The following is a 23630-nucleotide window of genomic DNA, read 5'->3' on the forward strand; positions in this document are numbered from 1 at the left end:
GGCTCGGCTGAGAACGTCGAGGCTGATCTCTAGCGTCAGGCGAGCTGTTGCTGGTCACCGTCTCCGCCCCGGGTCCCTATGGGAGCGGCGGTCAGGGTGACCTGCTTAGGCTCTCTGTCGCGGCGAGACCGGCCAGCGTTCCTCTCGGCGCGTCGAGCCGCTGGTACCAGCCGTGGCTGGTACCGACGGCCGCGGGGACCCCTTCCTCGCCTTAACCCGTGGCTGGTCAGCGACCGTCACGTCAACCCGAGCAGCCAGTTGGTCGCTGCGAGAGGCGTCCACTGGCCTGGCGAGAGTCGTGTGCACGACTCTCGCCAGTCTTCTGCTCCGCGCCGCTGTCTTGACGGCGAGCGAGCTCGGACGTCAAGACTTTGGCTGGACGGTCTCCCGTGGAAGAGCGATCCACTCGGTACTTCTCGCGAACCGAGAAGCGGCCGAGACGGAACCTGGTTTAGCGGCAGGAGGCGCTAACACCAGGTGAGGACGTACAGCGAGGCTGGTACTCTCCCCGGTCCCCGTCGTCTTCTTTCTTTGTCAGAGGAAGAGACGGGCCCCGTTCCCGAAGGAACAGGAGGACCAGCAGAAGAGCTCCCCGACTCGCCTGAGCGAGACGGGCCTTTAGAAGATCCCGAAGGAGTCTTCTTAGGGGGGGGAGGGAGGCAGCCTTCTTCTTCTTCGGCTGTTTAGCCTTAGAAGTCGAAGGGGAAGAGGAGGCAGCAGACGACGAAGAAGACGACGAAGACGACGACGACACCTTCCTCTTCTTCCTCTTCTTCATTCGCCAGGCTCCGCAGGACGACGTCAGGTCTTCCATCCAGGAGGGAGCCGGGGCAGTTGCCGAAGCAACAGGCCCGACTGCACCTGTCCGGAAAGACCTGAGACTGTGACAGCACCACCAACAGCAGGAACAACAGGAACAGTCAGGAACAGCAGGAACAGCAGGAACAGCATGCACATTATCTAAAGGGAAGGGAGCAGCAGCAGGGACAGCAACAGGTACGGCAGGCACGCAGGAGAGCCAGGAGCCGGCGTGTCGGGCAGCTACCGTCATTCTCGGCACTGGCGGCAGGTCCAGGGGGGTACTCTTGGGGCAGCGGAAGTCCGGGGTCGGCAACACAAAGAACCCAGGTGGCGGTGGCACCGTCCTCTTTGGTACGGCAGTAATAGGTTTGTGTATTGCAGCCATGGGTGTCACCGTCATTACATGTGGTGTATACACCAAGTGCGGTGGCATATCATACGCTGGTGTAGATATTGTGGTAGTGGTAGTGGTTACCGTACCATGAGTGACCACTGCCGACCCCGCCAACCGCTGAATCAACCCTGTATACTAGGCACTCCCTGCAGCCCCAGAGACTCCCACACCTGTCCCAGGTCGTCCTTCGCTGATGGCACACCTGCGGAAGCAACAGTCGGGTTAGTCAGAGGGGTTTCCTCGCGCCTGGGGGGTGAAGAACCCCACCCCAGAGCGGACGGAAGACCCCGAATACAACTGGACGTCCGGGTAGCGGGCGCCCTCCTCCACACTCGACGGATCGAGAGAGAGAAGGACTCCGCTACCCCCCGCAGGGGAAGGCGCGAAACGTGGGGGCTGGCCGGGGGGCAGGAAAGAGACGAAGTGTCCGTTACCCAAAGGAGTCACTGGACTTTCCGATGACTTCTTTGGCGGCCTAAGTCTCTTCCTGCCCTCGTACAGCACCCACTGCGCCTCGGACCATTCATACATGTTACACATGGCTCGGTGCGGGAGCATTCCCCTCTCGCCCCGACACCGAGTACAAACCTCGTGTGGATCCACATCCACAAAATGATCTGAATCCGCCGCATTTACGCCCCCTCCAGCCCCGGGACAACACTCTGGGCGACTGGGGGGCGCGCGAAATCTCCCATTCTGATCACTCATTATTGCAATGAAAAAAAGAAATGTAATGTACTTACAAGCATACACTCTCAATTACACAAGGAAAAAGAGGGCTGATACTCAAAGCAAACGACAAAGCGGGCAGAGCGATGACGAGCACGTCCTATCCTCACACGGCCGAAAGCAAAAGTGTTTGTTTACCTCCCAGTCGCGCGGCGCGCGACGATCGGACAAGCAGTTAACTACCGTTCTCCCCTTGTTCGAACAGCTTACGACCGTTCCAGCTGCCGCTAGCTACTTCCTATTGTTAAAGGACGATGGTTTGTATTACGTATCGGAACAAATTAACATTTAGTGATACATTTCTATATTAACTATCTGTCGGCACATGGGATTTGTATCCTTAAAATTCTAGATCACTGGACGATGACAGAAGATGTTTTCCAACACTCCTGGGACAATCTGAGCATTTATGTCTTTCCCACTTTCAGATTCCTTCACAAGATGATCGACAGTGTGTTCATCCCCAATCTCAAGACAACCTTAGTGGCTCCTCATTGGCCACAAGCAGAGTGTTGCAATAGAACCTCTCAGACCTCCATTCTCAGCCACTAATTTATTGCCCTATCCTTGCCTTTTTATACAAAACATTACACAGAAATTACAATTAAATTAGTTCAGAGTTAAATAATTTAAATATGAAACAAGATATTAAAAAGTTTTTAACAACCACAATATGGCCCATATCTTGAAATTGATAAGGATCTGGATCTCTTTACATGGATGTGGAGAGTCACTGTTTGGAAGGGAAATCCTCTTCCCTAAAAGCAACTACGTAGTAGCAGTCTCAGGATTTTTTTTCCTTTCTTTGCCTTTATTCACTATGACTTTACTGGCATTCTTCTCTAAATCTGTCTAATGTGGTCTGCTGTTGGCATTCTTCAACTGTTATCAATATACACAATTGAATCAAGAACTGGCCTTTTGCCAATGTTAGTTACCGTAATTACCACACTTTTATTAAGGGTTGTGTTATAGTTGTCAACTTGTTAAGAATGTGCTAATTTTTAACATTAAAATAAATTTATAATCATCCATCATTCAATGAAGGGGAAAGTGTTAAGAAAGTTTTCTACTAAATTTATGGTTGTAGACATGGCAGAAGAAACATATAAAGTGCAGACTACAAAATATCTTGGACGAGCCAAAAAGCAACATCCGATATGTACTGGTGATATCACACCTTTACTTCATTTAATTTACTTACAAATAAATCTCTGAAATGTTTCATTTAGCAACTAATAGCTTTGATGATGTCAGTAAATTGCAATCAGCTGATGATTTTGTTATGATACAATAAAGTTTGTTCATACCTACCTGGCAGACATATCTATAGCTGAATTCGGAAATATAGCTACATACATATCTGACAGGCAAGTTTCATGAACAAATCGTAGCGAAACGAAGCGGACAGCCTAAGCTTCTTATGTTATTGGACATAAGCGTTCATTGACGTAGTCTAACAAGTCTATTCTTGTACGAGTCTGTGATTTGATGAATGAGAGCTCTTCCGAGTCTTGTTAAAAAGAGCTTATCCGCTTACGCAATATAGAGTTATTGAGATGTTTGTCAATGCGAGAAAGTCACTGAATTGACAAAACGTAATCCAGGAAGTCGAGCATATTATTTTTCCGATTCCCGTATCAATCGAGGAAGGGGCAAGAATCCTGTTAAGAGACACTGGGCTTTCAGCAGGTAGGACCCCGATGTTCAACTTCGGCAGCGTATTCCCGAACAAGGAACTAACAAAATCTATCTTCTGAAAAGCCCTTTCAGATGGACTAAAAAGCTTGCAAAATTATCCTGGGAAGAGGAAGGAACTCTCCAACCAGCTTCCTCTCCCGTATCACAACGAATGCCTGCTAACGCTTAAATTTACTGGCAGAATGGCAAAGGAAGTCCTGTCTTGCGCTTTCCTGAAGAGCGTCCTCTTGTGATGAGCCTTTGTAAGAATCCTACTGAACGTTGCGAGCGTCATGACGTGCAGGACGTCGAGCTTTTATATACCCCGTAGCTGCCTTACCGCAAAGTCTTGACTGCGGTAGAGCAAAAGAGATCTTTCCTTGAGCTTTCCTTAACTCCATCCAATCCTGGACTTTGCGAAAAGAAATATTAATTCACGAAACCCGTGGTCTTGCTGGGTTTTGAAGATGAAGTTGCCTGTTCACTTTAAGCTTCCTCCGAAGCACTGCTTACTTCACATTCTTGGCAGGTGAGGTAGAAGGGATCACCGAAGGTAGAGGTAAAAAATCTTTAGGCCCAAATCAGCTCGAAGAGTTCAACAGAAACGTTCAGCCAGGCGACACACCTGGCGCGCGCTTGGCGTGCACCCGCGTGCGCTTGGCGTCCATCCGAGCGTCCCATTTAAGCTGAGCGTCAAAAGAAGCAAGCAGAAAAGCGTCACGCTCCTGACAGGCATCAAAACAAGCGAGAGAAACAGCCTTCAGAGAAGAGCAAGAGACATCTCGGAGAGAAATCCGACGGCACGAAGCAGTCTCAGGAGAAGGGTTGAACATATGAGAATACTAGGGGCGAGAGAACGCCTTCTTATTCTCACAGTCACAAAGCTAGGACGTCCGCGCTCAAAAGCGTCCTGCTACTATGACTTCTTTCTCCCTTTTTCTCGGTGGAAAGACGTATACGTGTTCAGGCGACGTTCGCCTTCTTACTTCTCACTACAACTCATGACGAGAGAGAGAGAGGGAGGACGTGAAGCGTCCTCTTCTATAAAGCTTCTATTTAGAGGGCGCAAGTCCCTCCGAAAGCTCCAACCCCTGCGCGGGGAGGACGCTTCGGAGGACGAGAAGCAATCCTTCAGGATTCGTGCACGTGCACGCACTTTGCCAGCCTGGGAGTATCTTCAGGTCTGCCGAAGGCACGTCAGATCGGTGGGGGTTCCTCGTAACCCTCCTTCGGCTTTGACATGCTCTCTCCTGTGTTCCTGGGCAGTCCAGCAGAGGTCCCGGCCTAGAGGCGAAATAAGGACCGATCTGACGCACCCTCCACTACACAAGGGGCACTGTCACTGCCCTTAGCCACTTCACTTTTTTGCTTCTAAACAAAGCAAGCACTTTCGATTCTAAGATACGAATCAATACAGTATCAGAGAAAGGGCATCACCCTCTACAGACACTGTTTCAAGGCCCGAAGGCAACACTACAGGGTTAGAAGTAGCAACTACAGAAGGGGCACTACACTTCACAACAATGATTGGAGTGCGAGCACTTTAGATTTCAAGATACAGATGGAATCTATAACGTAAAGGGCATTACCTCTCGCAGACATAAGCTCATAGCCCGTAGGCTATACTACAGGGTTAGGCAAATAAAGTCTACAAGAAGGTTAGCAGGTTCACTACCCTGACTTTTGGTTTTACTTGATTCTTACGTACTATACGCAATCTATATGTCCTTTCCCTTATGGAATTAGACAAAGTCTCACAACTCCTTACCATGACAAATCTCACAAACAAAAGAAGAAAAAGACCTGTAACCCCCTCGTCGCAATACCAAAGTGTGCGGATCTTAAACCGAAGGCATTTCGGTAGGCCACACCGAACCCTATCTTTGCAGACAACACCCTCTGAAAACCTAGCCTAACTAGATTTTTCAGATTATCTTATTGCAAAAAGAATTGAATCAAATTCAAATCAATTAATGATTAGCATATGACCTAGCCACAAATCCCAAAGTTAAAATACAATCAAAAGAGACAATTACGATACGGTTAGCGGCAATTGAAAGTTTCAAAACAAAATTCCTAAGCAACTGGGAGGTACTGACCACCTCTGGGCCAGACCCACATGGCGTTGTGCCGGAAGTTTTTGAAATTCTGTCGGACTCAGAAAAATACAGCTAATATATGTATATCTGACCAAGTAAGTTTTCCATGAACAAAATACAATTTACCTTAAAAAAAGAATTTATTTGCTCCTTACACCCAATACTAACAAAACCTCATCAGTTCCTGTACATTAGGAAGACCTCAGTTGGACTATAGGAAGGATTCTGAGTGAGTCTCTGAACTGAACTAATTGGCCAACCCCACCCGGGCTAACTATTTCTTAGGAAGACTCAGTGACTAGAGGAAGTATTTCAAAATAAGAGCCCAAGGGAAGAAGCAACCCTGCCTCCTGGACCATACTGATTGGAGTATATGGAAATCCCAAGATCAAATGTCATACTTCTGGGACCTTTTTTCGAATGAGATGAGGAATTGTAACTCATGACAAAAAAAGCTATGAAGAAGTCTTAAGAGTTCAGCCGCAATAATAAAAGGTAAAGACCATGAAAAGAGTTTGTCTTAAGTTTGTCAGCAAAGATTGCTTTTTTTATACAAATCTAGAAAAAGAAAAAGAAATATGTACAAGTGGTTCGAAGGGAAGAAAGAAGTAGCGGGACAAGGAAAGGATATAGGCTGAGGAAGGAGATGGCCATTAAAGGAGCTGGGTAAGAAAACATAACCTTGTTAAGTCAGCTACCCAGAAAGTTTCCGTTATGCAAAAAGGTAAAACGAAATAAAATAAATGGTGGTTCAATGAGAACCATATTTTGTTTTCCAGATGGACAGATTCCTCCTGGTAATGGATGGTGTGGATGAGGACCAGACCAAAAGCTAGGAGCCAGCAGGGTGGTTTCCGTCGAAACCTTGTGTCATGTCGGTCACCTACGTCTTTTCTGTGCCTAAACCAATACCTAAAGAGTAAAACCCTCTGGCACTAGCAAAAAACTTGGCAGTCAAGCTGGTCACGATTTCCGCAAGGCACTTTGAGCGCCTGGCAAAAACATCCTGAATCTCTAAGAAGAATGATTCTTTGGGAGCATTCTCCTCTTGTATTTGTCTAAGAAATCAACGAAGGTGCAAGACAGACTCCTTACCACTGGGCCGAACCGAAACGTGGGTGGCCTCAAGAGGTTCCAGATCCTCGAGACTCCCAAAACGATAGGCCCCAATAAGAATGTGGAATTGGCTTACCTGCCCCTAAGGAGGAGGAGCCAATGGAGAAAAAAGAACCTGCCTCCATCAAAAAGAGGCAGTCCCACTTAGAAGCCCCCATATGGACTTCTGAAGGAATCTCCTCCCCTGCTTCTATCCTCCAGGTGCTCAGTTCGAAGATTGAGGCACCTGGTGCTTTGGGTCAGAGAGCCAAGACAGACCTGAGGTTTAAAAAACAATGGACTAATTTGGTCCTCCAACAGCGTCAACCGCCAAACATAAAGAAGAGTTTCTCTTCCTCTTCCAAGCTCCAAGTAGTGTTTTTGTTGGAGCTCTGTCGGGCTGCCTGGTCACATTATTGCATGGCCATGCACCTAAGATCAATTGATTTTAATGTTTAAAAATTCCATTGACCCCTTGTGTTTATGGCGGAAGCCGTTAACTGATCATTACGTTCCTTTTGTATAACAGTTTCCTTGATTAGTGTCGTTATTTTCGCACTGTTTTTTTTTGGATGTGATCTGTTGATTAATGATAGCTGCACCAGGGTTGAATGTCCTTAAGGACCAAGTGGACGATGAGTTTTAGCAAACATGTAACCGCTTTTAAGCATTGATGAAATTTTATTTTCTGTTTTGTAAGAGTAGTTCTTGGGACAAATGTTTTGTTTTTTTGTAATAAAAATTGAGAAAAAATATTGTCACCATCTTTCGGATGGATCGTAGGACCCTGTGCTAACAGGTCTATGGCCAATCTGGTCAACTTTATTGGCTTGTTCAGTAACAACTACAATTGCCAAGGGTAACATTTTCGCAACAGGGAAGGTGTTATTTACTGTAACATTAATTAAGGATCTTTCCTTCCTTGAAAGATTTCCTGTGACTTGAATTTGGCCAGGTGACGCAACAGGAGGGATCCCACCTTGAGGAACCATGGGATAGCTTGTGCTTGTAAAAGACAACTGGAAGTGGGCCCGCACTCCCATGGATCAGTGGGCCGCACAATAGACAAGTTTGCCGTCGTCTGCTTCCTAGAAAATATCTGGTAATTTTTTTGGGGTTGGTTTTTTAATTATCGGTTGCAAAAAAGGGATAATAAGAACATGAATTAAAATAAACATTTTGAATTAAAGGTAAAGTTTAAGAAGCTAAATTAATGAGTAAGGTAAACATTCCAATGGAAATAAAGCTTTGCACCTCATCAAAACCGTGTAGTCCCGTGCACTGCCCCTCCACCAACTGTGTTTGTGGATGTGAGCACTTAAGGGTAATGAACCAGGAACAACAAGACAACAACGGTATTTCCAAGTGAATTAAGAACCAAAATGTGTAATAATTACCAATCAAAAATTAAGCAACTGTGGAGTTTTCATTTGTGATGGCAGTAAAGGAATAAAACCGGAGGGTGGACCTAGGCCGGGTGTTAGTCGGTTGAGTTTGGCCAGTCCACACGGTTTGTTTACCCGCTAATTTGCATTCTTCTCAAACCAATTATCGAGTGAATAAAGCTGGATCCAACCCCGATGGCGGATGGATCCAACTTTTTTGTTTTCCTGTAGACTAACTAAGTAGGTACCTACTATACTCTGTTTTTTTTTCCATCTGTCCTTCCGCCTGTGGTGGTCGCGCCATGGTTCGTACACTGCGTCCCCGGGTGCTTTAAATGGTTAGCGTTATGGTTGGTAAGTTTTGAGGTAAATTATGAACAAGATTTGTCGAAAATTGGCATTTTTCCTAACTATAGCAAACCTGAAGGTCCTTTAACAATAGGAAGTAGCTAGCGGCAGCTGGAACGGTCCCTGTAAGCTTCGAACAAGGGGAGTAACGGTAGTTAACTGCTTGTCCGAACAGTCGCGGCGGGAGGTAAACAACAAATCACTTTTTGCTTTGGCCCATGCAAAAATACGCAGCGTGAGGGTGTCATGAGAGGACTATATTGTAAAGGACCTCAGGTTTTTGTAAGTTATAGGAAAAATGCAATTTTCGACCAAATTGTCATTTGGTTTCCGGATACGTAATACAAACCCCTCGGTTCCCTTTAACAATAGGAAAGACTCACTTCTTGGTGGGAGGAATCCTGAGTCTTTTGATGAACCAGAACTGGGTGTTTTTCGTCCATACCCTGGGAATGCCTCCCTGGTCCGTAAGAGCGAGGGAGGGTGATCCAAGCCTCTGGTCCGATTGATCGGGGTTGTGTGCACCGCGCAGGATCAAATGGTCAGACCTCTGGGCCTAGTACTAAGAGAGAGGCAAGCCGTTAGCTCTTCGTACCAGCAATCAAGGAACTTGTTCCTGTTTGTTGCAAGAGGCAACATAAAGTTTATGGGTTTTGTCTCAAGGGCTGGCATCCCAACTTGCCTCCCCCTTGTTGGAGGAAGTTGGTTGGATATAACGCTCCTATCCCCTAGTGAAGGGATAGGATGGGGCTGGCTCCTGTTGAGTAGCTCACCACTGCATCTTGTCCTTATCCAGGCAGGGATGAACGACCGGTGGTCCCCTCTAACCACAGGTAATAAGGGGAAAAATAATAATGGAAGAGGAGCCAGTCACACTCCTGTCATTTCACTCAGTTCCACTTCATTCCATTGGGCTTATGGTCACCACCTGGAACCTCGATGCTGTTCAGCCCTGCGCGGGTCCTGGGTTTCGGCTACACAACGTTTTGTTGAGCAGCCAACGGACCACGGGTCCCCTGAAGGAAAAAGATCCAAGGACCCTGTGGGTGCAATATTCCCGCGAAGGTAGAACGGAAGGGGCATGTGGTCCTGGTTGAACCAGACCCCTGCCTTCAGTACCTGCGCCACCGGAGAAGTTCTTGGGCGGACAAGGTCAGCATTCTCCTTCGCATCGAAGGGCGGTGAAGTCCATTAGGGAGGGGATTTCGTGGAACGAACTCGAACCAATCGTCAAGGGGACCCGAAGGGTTTCTCTGAGTTCTTTATGCGCTACGAAGTTGTCGGTACGAAAATCGAGCGTCAACGGTGATCCCCATCCCCTGGATGCTTGACTTTCGCATAGAAGTCATTGCAGTTCCCTCAGAGGTAAAAGAAAGGAAAATCGTCGCATGAACCTATCCCTCTTCTCTACTTCGGGTGATTGTCCAGTACCCAATGACTGGTTCTGTCCGTTTGCCAACCGAAGTCTCTCGCATCCTCCTCCTCCTCCCCATGCATCGAAGTTCTCGGTAGTGGATATGGAAACCCGAACACTCCATGGTGGGTTGTCAATTGGTAAATGGTTACTGTGAAAACCAAACTATTAAACGAATAGTAATGATTGCTTCAATGTAACAACCGAACTAAAAGAAGTCAACAGCGTATGTTCGTAACTGACTCGGGCCGGAGGCCGCTCTGACAGCCGCCGACGTGACCAAGTGTTGCCACTGGATCCCCGCATAATGAATTCCGTCTGGTTTTCCGACTGGCGGTAAACGAAAACGGCCCTTTAAATAAAACAAAAACCGGGTAGTTTGTGTAAACTTGACTTTCCATTTCATGGATAACTAGATAAGAAAATTAGAGCAGCATATAATTGCGTACCCATTCATAGTTAAATGGAGGCTGACAAATGGTTCAACGATGAAAATAAATGTTTACTTTTCATCATTAACATTTCATCACTCTAACTAAAACGAAGATGAGTTTTATATTTTTATATATATATTTTTTAACAAAATTACAGTTAAGAAATATATATAATATATATATATATATATATATATATATAATATATGTATGTTATTTGTGTATATGCGTTATATGTGTATATGTGTGTAATGTGGTGTGATGTCTGTATTGTAATGTAAATATTGTATTATAATCTATATATATATATACTCTAATATATCTATATTCTACTAAAATATGTATCTATGATATAATATATGTGTGTAATATTATGGTATATGTGATATAGTTATGTATATTATGTATGTATATCTGTATATATGTTAGTATATGTTGGTGTAGTATCAGTATATTGTGTATATATTATCTATATATTATATAATCTATTATATATATATATATTATATAATAGTATTATGTATTTGTGATGTATATGATAATATATATATATATGTATATTATATATATATTATGTGTATGTGTATATATATATTATATATATTATATTATAATTCTGTTTGTGGTGTATATATTATAATATTATTCGATCTATATATATATTATATATCTATCTATTAATATATATTTGTATGTATGTATATATATATATTTGTATATATCCTATTATCTATCTATATATGTATATATCTATATATATAATAATATATCTGATATATGTTGTGTGTTTGTGTGTATATATATATTGTGTGTATATTATATATCTATATGTATATCTATATATATTATATATATATATAATATATATATTATATATGTATAGACGTGGTGTTGTGTTGTGTTATATATATATATGTGTATATATATATTAATATATAATATAATATATATCTATATAATTGTATATATATAATATATATATAATATATATTGTGTGTTAATATATATGTATATATATATAATCTATATATATATATCTATATATATATATGTGTGTGTGTGTGTATATATATATATAATGTGTATATTATATATGTATATATATATTATGTGGTGTGTATATATATATGATGTTTGTATATATATATATCTTATAATATTATATATATATATTATCTATATAATATATATAGATCTATATATATATTTAGTTTATGTTATATATATATATGTGTAATAGTATATATAATACTATATTATAACTATATAATTATTGTGTATATATAATTATATATTATCTATGTGTATTATATATATTATTATCTTATATATATATATATATGTATGTGGTCTGAATATTATGTGTGTATTATGTATCTATATATGTGTAATATATATCTATATATATTAATATTATCTAATAATTCATATAATATAATCGGTGTGTGTATACTATATCTAATTATATATCTATATATAATAATATTAATATATATATATATATATATATATATCTAATGGTGTGTGGTAATATAGATATATTATATATAATGTTATAATTTGTTGTGTTTGTGTGTATTATATATTCGTATCTTCTTTATTATATATAATATATATATATATATATTGTGTGTATATATATATATAATTATTCTATATATAATATTCATGTATATATATAATAATAATAATATAATGTGTTGTGTGTGTGGTGTGTTGTGTATATATATAATATATATATAATTATCATATATTATATAACTATATATATCATATATATATGTTGTGTTGTGTGTGTGTGTGTGTGGTTGTAGTGTATATATATATAATATAATTATATTCATAATATATATATATAATTATATATATATAATGTGTGTGTGGTTGTATATCTATATGATTAATAAATTATATATATATCTATATCTATGTATATATATATATCTAATATATTTGATGTGTGTGGTGGGTGGTGGTGTTTAATATATATATATAATATGATATATATATATAATATATATCTATATATGTGTGTGTGTGGTGTGTGTATATATATATATATATATAATGTATATATATATATAATATGTATATATATATATGTGTGGTATATATTATCTTATATATATCTTATATATCTATATATATTTGGTGGGTGTATATATACTATTCATATATGATAAATCTATATATCTATAATATAATTATATATATATATCTGATGTGTGTGTCTTATTAATATATGTATATATATTAATAATATATATATATATATATATATATTATATTTGGTTTGTATATTTATATAATATCTATATATATATTCTATATATTATATATATATCTATAATTAATATAAGTATGTTGTGGTGTGTGGTATATATAATATATATATACTAGTATATATTATACTCTATATATATATCTTCTATCTATATTATCCATATCTATATATATATATCTATATATATATTTTGTTTGTGTGTGTGTGTGTTAGTATATTATATCTCTATATATCATCTTATTATATATCTCGATCTCTGTTTGTGTGTGTTTTTCAAGTGATAAAATTTTTCTAATTTATATATATTCTTATATCATATCTATACTGTGTGTTTTGGGATGGGGGGGTTGTGGGGGGGTGTATCTATATTATATATATCTCTATATATGTATCTTATATTGTATGTTGGGGGGGTTTTTTTTTTTTTTGGTGTGTTGTGTGTCTCTATATCTTATCTATCTCTCTTTCTCTCTATCTCTATCTATCTAATATCTATCTCTCTCTTCATGGTGTGTGTATATATCTATTTATATCTATCTATATAATATATCTATCTATGTTGGTGTGTATATATTATCGACTGTGTGTGGATCTCCTATCTCTCTTTGGTGTGTACTCTCTATATATCTTAATCTATATCTATCTATCCTGTATATCTTATCATCTCTTCTCTCTCCTCTCTATATGCTGTGTGTGTGATTGTGTGTGTGTATCTCTGTCTCTATCTCTCTCTACTCTCTATATCTACTCTATCTCTCTCTATCTTCTATTATCTCTCTCAGCTCTCTCATTATTGTGTGTGTTGTTGTTGTGTGTTCTATATATAATCTCTATCTCTCTCTCCTATCTGTGTTGGTGTGTCTATCTCTCTATCTCTCTTCTCCTCTCTCTCGATCTCTATCTCTCTCTTCTCCTCTCTCTCCTCTATCTATCTCTTCTCTCTCTCGCTGTGTGTGTGTCTGTCCGTTCTCATCTTGTGTGTGTGTGGGGTGTTTGTGTGGTGATCTTCGTCTCGATCTCATCTCTATTCTCTCTCTCTCTTCTCTCTCTTCTCTCTCCTCTCTGTGTTGTGTGTGTGTGGTGTGGGTGTGTGGTGGTTGTGTGTGTGTGTGTATGTATACAAAAGTTATATGACTAGATAAAAAACAATTTTGACAAATAAGAAAATGATATCCAGCATGGCATAACACATCTTAGCATGGAAAGATATTTCAAACAATTCTTAAGTATAAGCCTATCCAGGCTACCAGATTCGAAACAATAATAAATATTTTGGAGCATTATAATGTAAGGTCAACCTTAAAAACAATTGAATTAGTGATTGATATAACAGAACAGATATACTGGTAAAACAAAAATCAAATTTTTTCTTTGGGCAAAACGATATTATTTCAAATGTCTTCCCAATTATTACTTTACCTAAAAAATGCTAATATAATTAACGGCAAAAAAAACTTTTTTTTTTTTTTTTCAAATACTGATTTACCTTGGTACCTAAAGTATGTCTTCCTGTTCTTCCTCAACATTCCTCCATTTTGTTGTTCTCTGGGCTTCTTTGTTACCTTAATCCAATCTTCGCAGTAGGTTCGAATTTGCACACAGCCACCCGCTCTTCTCTTACGGTTTCTGACACAATTGCTAAAGCTGCTTGGTTGAGGTGGAAAGCCTGTTCCTAGTTTTGGTTTTTATCAAATTCATCTTCGAAAATATTCTTTCGGCATCTGCATTTGACGTGGGTAGGGAAACAATATTCAGAGTAAACGTAGGCAAAAGTTTGAATTCTGGTTGACCATTTTCATTCTTTACAATTGCAAGATAAAAGGAAAAATGCCTCCGCATTATTTGATGCTTTTTGTATCCTCTGGATGTCTACATTAGGTATATGTCTCCATTCATAATCCAATTTCTGAACATCAACCTATATATTAGTGGGACCTCCATGACAACTTGGACAGTGTTAGCATACTTAGTAGGGCGTCATTTCTTATACAATTTGCGACAGATAGTGTACTGCATAACTGCAACCATTTCGAGTTTAAAGAAAATCTCTCCTTTATTTGAACACAAGCTGTTTCCATGAACTGTCGACACCTGCTTTCAATATCAGCAATCATTGTCTCATTTGCAGCTATATTCGGTTCTTGGAATGATTTGTGAATATTAGCACCTAAGAACACTTGATTCAAGGGGAATAAATAAAGTTTGTTTCATCACTACGGTCAATAACATTGAGCTGACTATCAGTAACTTTACTAGGCATATAATAATACCTTAAGATATCTGAGTACAAAATCCTAGCTTATTGAAATTGTTAAAATATGGCAATATAAAATCTAAAAATTGAAAATATATAAGCAAATATGAGTCTTGCAAGACATTATATATTGATTGTGAAAATGTCAATCTGTCTTCTAAATGCTTATTTGAGAAATACAAGGTGAGGGGTCGCCATTGCTCCAGTACACATTTTCTTGGAAGTGTCTTCGCTGCGTTTGAGGCACAAAGGTGAATTGAGTGACAGGCGCATTTAAAAATTGTGATACCTGGTGCTCCTTCTTCAATCTACTAATTAATGAATTATGTTGGCCCATAATGTTACTGGCGCCGATGTCGTCGCAAATCAATCAAATTTTCTATTGGGATTTCATGTCCTGAAAGCAAGTTCATAATCAAATAAAAGAGATGTCGCCCTGTCGATCCCTCATCTTATGGCTAGACTGTATGAATGGGGCATTGGAGCTTAAACAAAGGTTAGCTAATTCTATACATATAATATCTATATTTATTGTTAAAATTTTAAGGAAATTATGTCGGACAATTCATTACAGAAATACACGATCCCTATGATATTCAAATTAATCGATATTTTAACAGAGCAGGTTATGGAAGACCCCTGCTAATTCATATGGGTTTAACTTGATACAGAAATGCAAGTTTTTAAAGCATCAAAGTTATTAGAGAAACATTAAGATTCATTAGTACTCAGACAATAGCTGCAGCAAATACAATTGTAACAAATGGTAATGGTGCGTTATTAGGTACCAACTACACATAATGATAAGTCAAGGCAAATACGGTATAGACTCGCGTAATAACAAGAGAGGTCTTAAACGGATAATTTTTTCCGACCAGAGTCTGGTTCCGACAAACCAACACAAGTATCAGTCAAAACTTCTAAATTAGTTACCATTTTCATACTTTATTTGGTTATTTTTGGTTTTTTTAGTTGTAAATACAATTCAGTTCAACAGATATTGAAACATACATTTTATATCAAAAAATAAAAATAAAAAGATATAAAAACAAAATATATTTGGTTTTAGCCTTGATAACTATGCGGAAATTTTTCCGTTCCAGACAGAGTAAGACGGAAATCGGAAAATGAAATGATGGTGCTCGCACCGTGGATTTATTTTTGTTCCGTCATAACCTCAAGAATTCCGCATTTTGGCAACGCTGCGACTGACTGCGTTCGGTAGGAGGCAAGTTGTCAAAGCATCCGAGTAAGTCACGTGACCTTCGCCTTTAAAGGGTTATGCCGAGAGACCAAACAAATAATGTATTTGTTTGTCACCAATGCCGGACAGCGAGGTGATGATTCTCTTAAGGCATGTGCCCAACAGGCGAAAGTCAATTGCCTTCTAGAGACCGAGGTCCCTGAAGGTAAAACATCTCATGGTTGTTGAAACTCAGCTAAGGAGAAACAACACTATGTACCGTTGAAGACGAAGGTAGATATTGAATGCAACCTACGTCTTCACATATGAATCGAGAGAAGGATTCTCAAGATTCATAACCTGTGCTTACAAATGACTGAAAACGCTAACCGCTATTTCATTGCTGTCCGGTGAGAAGTCGTAGTTGCAATGAAAGCGGGGCGTTCTTCAGTAATGAAAACACAGGGGAAAGCCGCCTGAAGAACTGCTTCTCATGGGCTGAACATTTGGAAGTAGAGCTGTCAGGTCGGAGAGTAGGCGATGTCTTCTGACACATCTCGTAATTCGGTTGAACAATGAACAATTGTACACCTACGAATAAGAGATATTTTGAAGACAAACTCCAGATGTCTGCAAAATCATTCGCATTATCGCAGTGCGATGCAGCGGGAGACTTGTACAGACTTCTGTTACCGTGCGGTAAACAGAAAGATGAAAGAGTCCAAGAGATATCTCCTGTTGAAAATTCTCGCATGTCGAAGGCGATGGAATCTAGCGTCACAGCAGTAGATGGTCCTTCATTATTGCGAGAATCCCACGTTAATCAGAAGACCTAAGTCCATGATTGTTGGGCAGAGATACGGTTCGGTAGTCAATCAAAGCAGGGCAGAGAGAGACATACATGACCGTGCATATCGGAGGCCCAGCTGATACTGAGCTGCTATCAGGCAGTTCAATACGCAGTAGTGAGCCTGAGCTCTCGCTGACTCGTCTCCTGAGTTGCCAGGTAATCTTGATCCACGAAGGAATGCGTTCGGCTAGAAATACGAGCTAAAAGATATGCTCGAGCAATTATATTTAGGCGAAACGAATTTCGGTAAATATAAACGTTGAAATGGTGTTGTCATGACAAAACCATAAGATATAAAATGAAACTGAAAACTCCTGGGAGGTTGCAGGCAACCCCGAGTTGCAGTTCAATAGAATACTTCTCTTATAAGTCGCAATCCGTAGATTAACTAGGATATGCGCCTACCCCTCGGACAATTCAACTGCTTAGTAGAATCATGTCGCGAGGTTAATATACGTAGTATATTTGTAGGATTCTGAACAACGATCTCCGTCCTAAATTCTTTCCAAAAAAAAAAAAATTCAAGAAAACAAAATAAGGATTGGAGATCGACCACCTTCGATCTCTATCAAAGAGAGTGAAGGAGAAGTCTTCCTCGAAGGAAAGCTTCAATGGTGAACAGAATACTAAGACGATAGATAGTTTCAAGCCAAACTGGATATTCCCGTCCGATCTTCTCTAGTCCAGGTTGGTCGCCTACTGTGAGATAGTTTCTTCAGCAGCAGTCTTCTTCCCAATGCTAGAAATTCCAGGAATTCGAGCATAGGCGAGGTTCCCGATTATCGTATATCGGGGATTCTCGTCTCGCTCACTTTGGACCGTGGTCTCGCGTAAGTGTTTGGAGATCGTAAAACTCGAACACTGAATGCGTTAGAAATTCCGTAGAATTCTAAGCAGTCTGCGAAACCCCCACCGAATTCGTCAAACGATATCGGCTGGTGGTCCTCTCGATTCCCGTAGAAATCGAGAATGGGGCAGGATTCCTCCTCAACGACCGGGGCTTACGTCAGGTAGGACCCGAAGGTCCCCCCGGTAGCGCAGTCCCGAACGTGGGATCCTACAGAGAAATCTCTGTAGGATCCCTCCCCTTTCCCTCGTAACCGTAAGGAGAGAGGGAATGGGAATGAGGAATTGGATACTCGCTCGCCTTCCCAGTGGAACTAGCAGTTGGAGAAGAGTAGGAACAGCCATCGCCTTGCGGCGATGGCCTCTCAGAGTCTGGGAAAACGTATCGTCATGGAGAAAACGTTTTCCCTGCGGAGGGTTACGAACTCTCACTGTAGGTAAGGGTCTGCCGCCTTGTGAACGTCGTATGGGCGTGGGCTGATCGACACCTGACAGGAGAGAGCCGATACCGTCCTCCGACTCATTCCAGTCCTCGTCGAGGTCGAAACCTCTCAGGAGGACCGAAGGGAGTATTCAAATACGGTGTCCGAAGACACGTAGAAACGCCGCTGTCGCAGTAGAGGCGTGGAAGTAGCTTGATCGACCGCCGCCAGAACTGAGAGAGCCTTCTTGTCCGGAGACGAGAGACTCCTGGTTCGAGACAGAATCGGCAAGTTCCGATCGCGGGCAGACCCACCGTTTGGTTTGGGTTCCCTCTCGGGCCCCAAAACGACTCGAGCAGACGTGGGCTCTGCTGGTGGGAGCGGCAATCCTTCCGCAAGGTCATTATGCTGACGAATCAGCTTAATGACTTCTGCAAATTCCTCTGTATCTCGGGAGTACCGTGTCTTGCGGAGTAGGACCGTCCAGTCCCTCCAACAAGAACAGATCCCGAGATCTCCCTCCTTCAGAAGGAGGAACAGCGGCAGACCCCTGACTTTCGCCATCCAGCTACTTGCGCGTATGTCCTGGTCGGTCCTAGAACCGTGCCTGGTCCATACGGCGTCATAGCGGGATCGCGATCGGCGCACCTCTCGCGATCACTCATAGGTACCTCGTCTCCTCCCGGTGTAGCCCGAGGAGGTTGAAGGTACAGGAGAGGCAGACCTGACGCTCCCCCACCCCTAGCTCGCTGGCAGGACCAGCGGTTGTTGGAGGGCTGCTGCTGATCGTCCACCCGCAGTGGCGATCGAGCAGCAGGCCTAGCCTTGCCGCTCGCCTGGGGCGAGAGGCTCGGCTGAGAACGTCGACGCTGATCTCTAGCGTCAGGCGAGCTGTTGCTGGATTACCGTCTCCGCCCGGTCCCGATGGGAGCGGCGTCAGGTGACCTGCTAGGCTCGTTGTCGCGGTGAGACCGGCGAGCGTCCTCTCGGCGCGTTCGAGCCGCTGGTACCGACGACCGCGGGGACCCCTTCCTCGCCTCAACAACCCGTGGCTGGTCAGCGACCGTCACGTCAACGCTTCGGTCTTGGCGGCGAGCGAGCTCGAATGTCAAGACTTTGGCTGGACGGTCTCCCGCGAGACCGTCCACTCGGTACTTCTCGCTAACGAGAAGCCGAGGCGGATCCTGGTTTAGCGGCAGAAGCCGCTAGAACCAGGCGAGGAAGTGCCAGCCGAAGCTGGTACTCCTCTGGTCCCCGTCTTCTTCTCCTTGGTAGAAGAAAAGATGGGCCCTGTTCCCTTCCCGAGGGAGCAGGAAGGACCCAGCAGAAGAGCTCCCCGAATCGCCGGAGCGAGACGGGCCCTTAGAAGGTCCCGAAGGAGCCTTCTTAGGGGGGAAAACCCGGGTTACCAGCTGGTCGCTGCAAGAGCGGCCGCTGGCCTGGCAAGAGTCACCTGAGCGTCTCTCACCAGCCTTCTGCTCCGTGCCGCGTCTTGGCGCCGAGCGAACTCTGGCGCCGAAACTTGGCTGCACGGTCTCCCGAGGGAGAACGTACACTCGGGATCTCCTCGCGAACGAGAGACCGAGCAGGAACCTGGCGTAGCGGCATCGCCGCTAGCACCAGGCGAGGAAGTACCAGAGCTAACCGATACTCCTCTGGTCCCCGTCTATCTCTTCCTTACGGAAGGGGAGACGGGCCTGCTCCCGAAGGTGGGGGAAGGGGAGCAGGAGGACCAGCGAGAAGACCCCCCGTCCCACCGGGTGGGACGGGCCCTTAGAAGTTCCCGAAGGAGACTTCTTAGGGGGGAAGGCAGCCTTCTTCTTCTTCGGCTTATGGGCCTTAGAAGTCGAAGGGGGAAAAGAGGCAACAGCAGACGATGAAGACGAAGATGACAGCTTCCTCTTCTCTCTTCCTCGTCAGCTCTCGCAGGACAGTCGTCAGGTCCTCCATCCAGGAGGGAGCCGGGGCAGTTGCCGAAGCAACAGGGCCCGACTGCACCTGTCCGGAAGGACCTGGGACTGGGGAAGACACACGTGTGGGCAGGACCAGCATGGACAGGCACAGGAATCAGGAGCGACAGGAACAGCAACCAGCTCATGGAGCAGGCAGGAACAGCGGCAGCGGGTAGACCCAGAAAGGGACAGCCCAAGCCCAACAGCGGAATCACATCAGCGGCAGGTACGGCAGGCCCAGCGATCGCCTCGTAGAATCATCGGCAGCCAGCGGAACCTGGGTCCTGGCGGCCGGTCCAGGGGCGAGCTGCTGGAACCAGCGGAAGTCTGGGGCAGGCAACACGAAGAAAACAGGCGGCGGCGGCAACCCCACCTCGGTACGGCTGCGGCCCTAGTAGCGGCAGACGGCGTCATCGACACAGCATGGGAGTGTAGTGACCAGGGGGAGGGGGGGGGAGCAGCATAAGCGTGGCCGTGGTAGTAGTGGAGACCGCCCCAGACCTCGCTAGACGCTGCAGCAGTCCGATGCTAGGCACGCCCTGCCTCCGCGGTGGTCCATACCTGTCCAAGGTCGTCTCCCACGGATGTAGCACCTGCGGTAACATAGATAGATTAGTAAGAGGGGTTCCCTCACGGGGGGGGGGGCACGGGGGAAGAACATGCCCCACCCCGAACGCAAGGAAGACCCCAAATACAAAATACAACGAAGAAGCTGAGCGGGGGGCAGGAAAGAAGACGAAGAATCGGATACCAAGGGAGTCGCGGGAGAGCTTTCCGACGACTTCCCGGCAGGACCTCGCTCCCTACCCCGCACAGCAGTGAAAAGTAATATGAAAATGAAAACAGAATACTGCCCTTGCGCTTCACTTCATAGAACTTAAAGGGGAAAAGATCATTCCCGGGTAAGAACGGAAACTTGATCCAATAATATGATGATCATAAAATATATATGAAAATGAAACAGAATACTGCACTTGCGATTCATTTTCACATAAAAAAATCGTAAGGATCAATTCCCGGGTAAGAACGAAAATTGATCCAAATTAAATTTCATGCAAATAAATAAATGAAAATGAAAAGAATTTTGCAATTGCGAATCCACTTTCATTGCATTCTATTATACAAAATTAAAAGGCTCGTGCCGAGCGCAATCACACTCTCGGTAACGAACACACAGGGCAAAATATAATGAAAAGAGTACTTACATTTTTCAATTACACACTTTCGCCCAAAATACATGACTCGGCGCGAGCGCGCCCGCCCTCGGCACCGAGACATAATTCAAGGGTTCAATTCATGAAAAGAGAGGAAATCGCCGCATCTACGGCGATAACTCCATGTTGGTTCATAATTAAGTAATGAAAATGAAAACAGTGTACTTACAGTTTCATTTTCAAGTCAAACAAACCATTAGTAGAAAACACAATAAAAACAAAGCATACGACGATGAAGCGGGCAGAGAGCGATGACGAACACGTCCTTCACACCCGCGGCCGAAAGCAAAAGTGATTTGTTTACCTCCCAGTCGCGCGGCGCGCGACTATCGGACAAGCAGTTAACTACCGTTCTCCCCTTGTTCGAAGCTTACGACCGTTCCAGCTGCCGCTAGCTACTTCCTATTGTTAAAGGACCGAGGGTTTGTATTACGTATCGGAACAAAAAAGGATATCTGGGTGTACATTTGCAACTTTAAAGGGTTTTGATAATTTACTGTATGCTAGGCTAATTAGGCTAGGTACACCGTTAATATTCGGAATAGGCTAGGATATTATTTAAAGCCCGGGATGCAGTGTTACCATGTGCAAACACCACAGGCGGGTGGACAGATGGAAAAAAACAGAGTATAGGTATTTACTGCAGATTTTAGTTTCCAACAATAGGCTACTACCTAGGTAGTACTAGGCTAGTGCTATACCTAAGGCTAGCCTAAGCTAGGTATGGAACAGTATGGCAGCCAGTCAGCTTACTCACTTTCATGGGCGAATTTAAATATATTCGTTCAGCCATCTTCTCAAAATCGTCCAACAGCTCTACATAAACCATGATGGCAGATATGAAGCTAAGCAAGAGGAATAATGGGCAGTGGGGCACTTGACGGTCACAAGCAGGAAGAATATTTTCGTAGCTGTCAAATTCTCAACTTCTTCGAGATGTGGTGGGGCAATAGTAGTAGTATAGTACTGTTTCAGGTTCGATGTGAGTCTTCTTTTGCAACGGTGCCTCAGCTACTTGTTCGGTGTTGTCGAGTTTAATTATTTACCTTTACCTCCTGTTTTTCCCCACATTTAGTACAAAATCCACATGTATTTTCAGTAATGCTTCCTCAGAATAAAAACTTAACACCCATTTCACATTTTTTCCTCGTCGTATGGATGTCTCGTCCTAGTTTCACTTCTTTTTTGTATTCCTAGCAGAGAAAAAAGTTAGATCTACAGTTTCACAACAATCGCAGTTAAAATTTCTCCCGTATGTCTGTTTATAATATTAATGTTTTAGTGGTTTATTTTTAGTGAGAGGGCATGAAGCTCAACTCTTGATTAGCAGTTATAAAAATTTTCCCCCTCATCCTTCCCTTCAAGTGGATGGCACACAGCTGAATGAGTGTTAAGCTTTACTCATGAGTGTAACTTTTGACTCACGCCTTACTTTTGAGAAATATCTAATGAAAGTGTCAGCAAATGCCACACAAGTTATGTATTGTACGCCATATATATATATATATATATATATATATATATATATATATATATATATGATATATATATATATATATATATATATATATATATATATGAATACTTATCACATCACCGTGATTCATATAAATCATTCGAGCTACAAATGTCCTTTAATATCTAATTCGCTCTACCTCGGAATTGATATATTTTCATATATGTACCGAGGGGAATTTTTAGTTGATAATATATATATATATATATATATATATATATATATATATATATATATATATATATACATATATATATATAATTCGAGCTACAAACGTTCTTTAATATCTAATTCGCTCTCGGAATTGATATATTTTCATATATGTAAACCGATTGGGAATTTTTTAGTTGATAATAATTTCTCCCTCTCGTGGGTTCGAACCACCGTCCAATGGACAGAATCGATTTCAAGACGACAGTGACGCTATCAATTTGGTTAACAAGTGGGGTTATAAGTTTATACCGATTCCGACCTTACAAATCACCATCGAACTCGGTTATTCGTAATTAAAATCGATATCCAACCCCCTCTACCATGTTAACAAATTCGAACATTTGACGAATGTAGCAATACTATGAATAATTATCACATCACCTTGATTCATATAAATTATCCAAGCTACAAATGTCTTTTAATACCTAATTCGCTCTACCTTGGAACTGATATATTTTCATATATGTAAACAGAATGGGAATTTTTTAGATGATAATAATTTCGTCCTCTCGTGAGT

The 23630-nt window shown here is 42.3% G+C and overlaps 1 protein-coding gene across 1 annotated transcript in view; it reads right to left on the reverse strand.

The window, feature by feature from the left end:
* LOC135212071 (signal recognition particle 9 kDa protein-like) overlaps nt 1-22352 on the reverse strand; it is a 223467-nt gene extending 201115 nt beyond the window's left edge. Inside the window, exon 1 of the mRNA XM_064245419.1 lies at nt 22142-22352. Within this exon, the coding sequence (XP_064101489.1) occupies nt 22142-22213 (72 nt within the window). The 5' untranslated portion in view covers nt 22214-22352. The remainder of the gene's footprint in view (nt 1-22141) is intronic.
* Between the last annotated feature and the right edge of the window lie 1278 nt (nt 22353-23630).

This window comes from Macrobrachium nipponense, chromosome 40, assembly GCF_015104395.2.
Source record: "Macrobrachium nipponense isolate FS-2020 chromosome 40, ASM1510439v2, whole genome shotgun sequence".
Classification (NCBI taxonomy): domain Eukaryota; kingdom Metazoa; phylum Arthropoda; class Malacostraca; order Decapoda; family Palaemonidae; genus Macrobrachium; species Macrobrachium nipponense.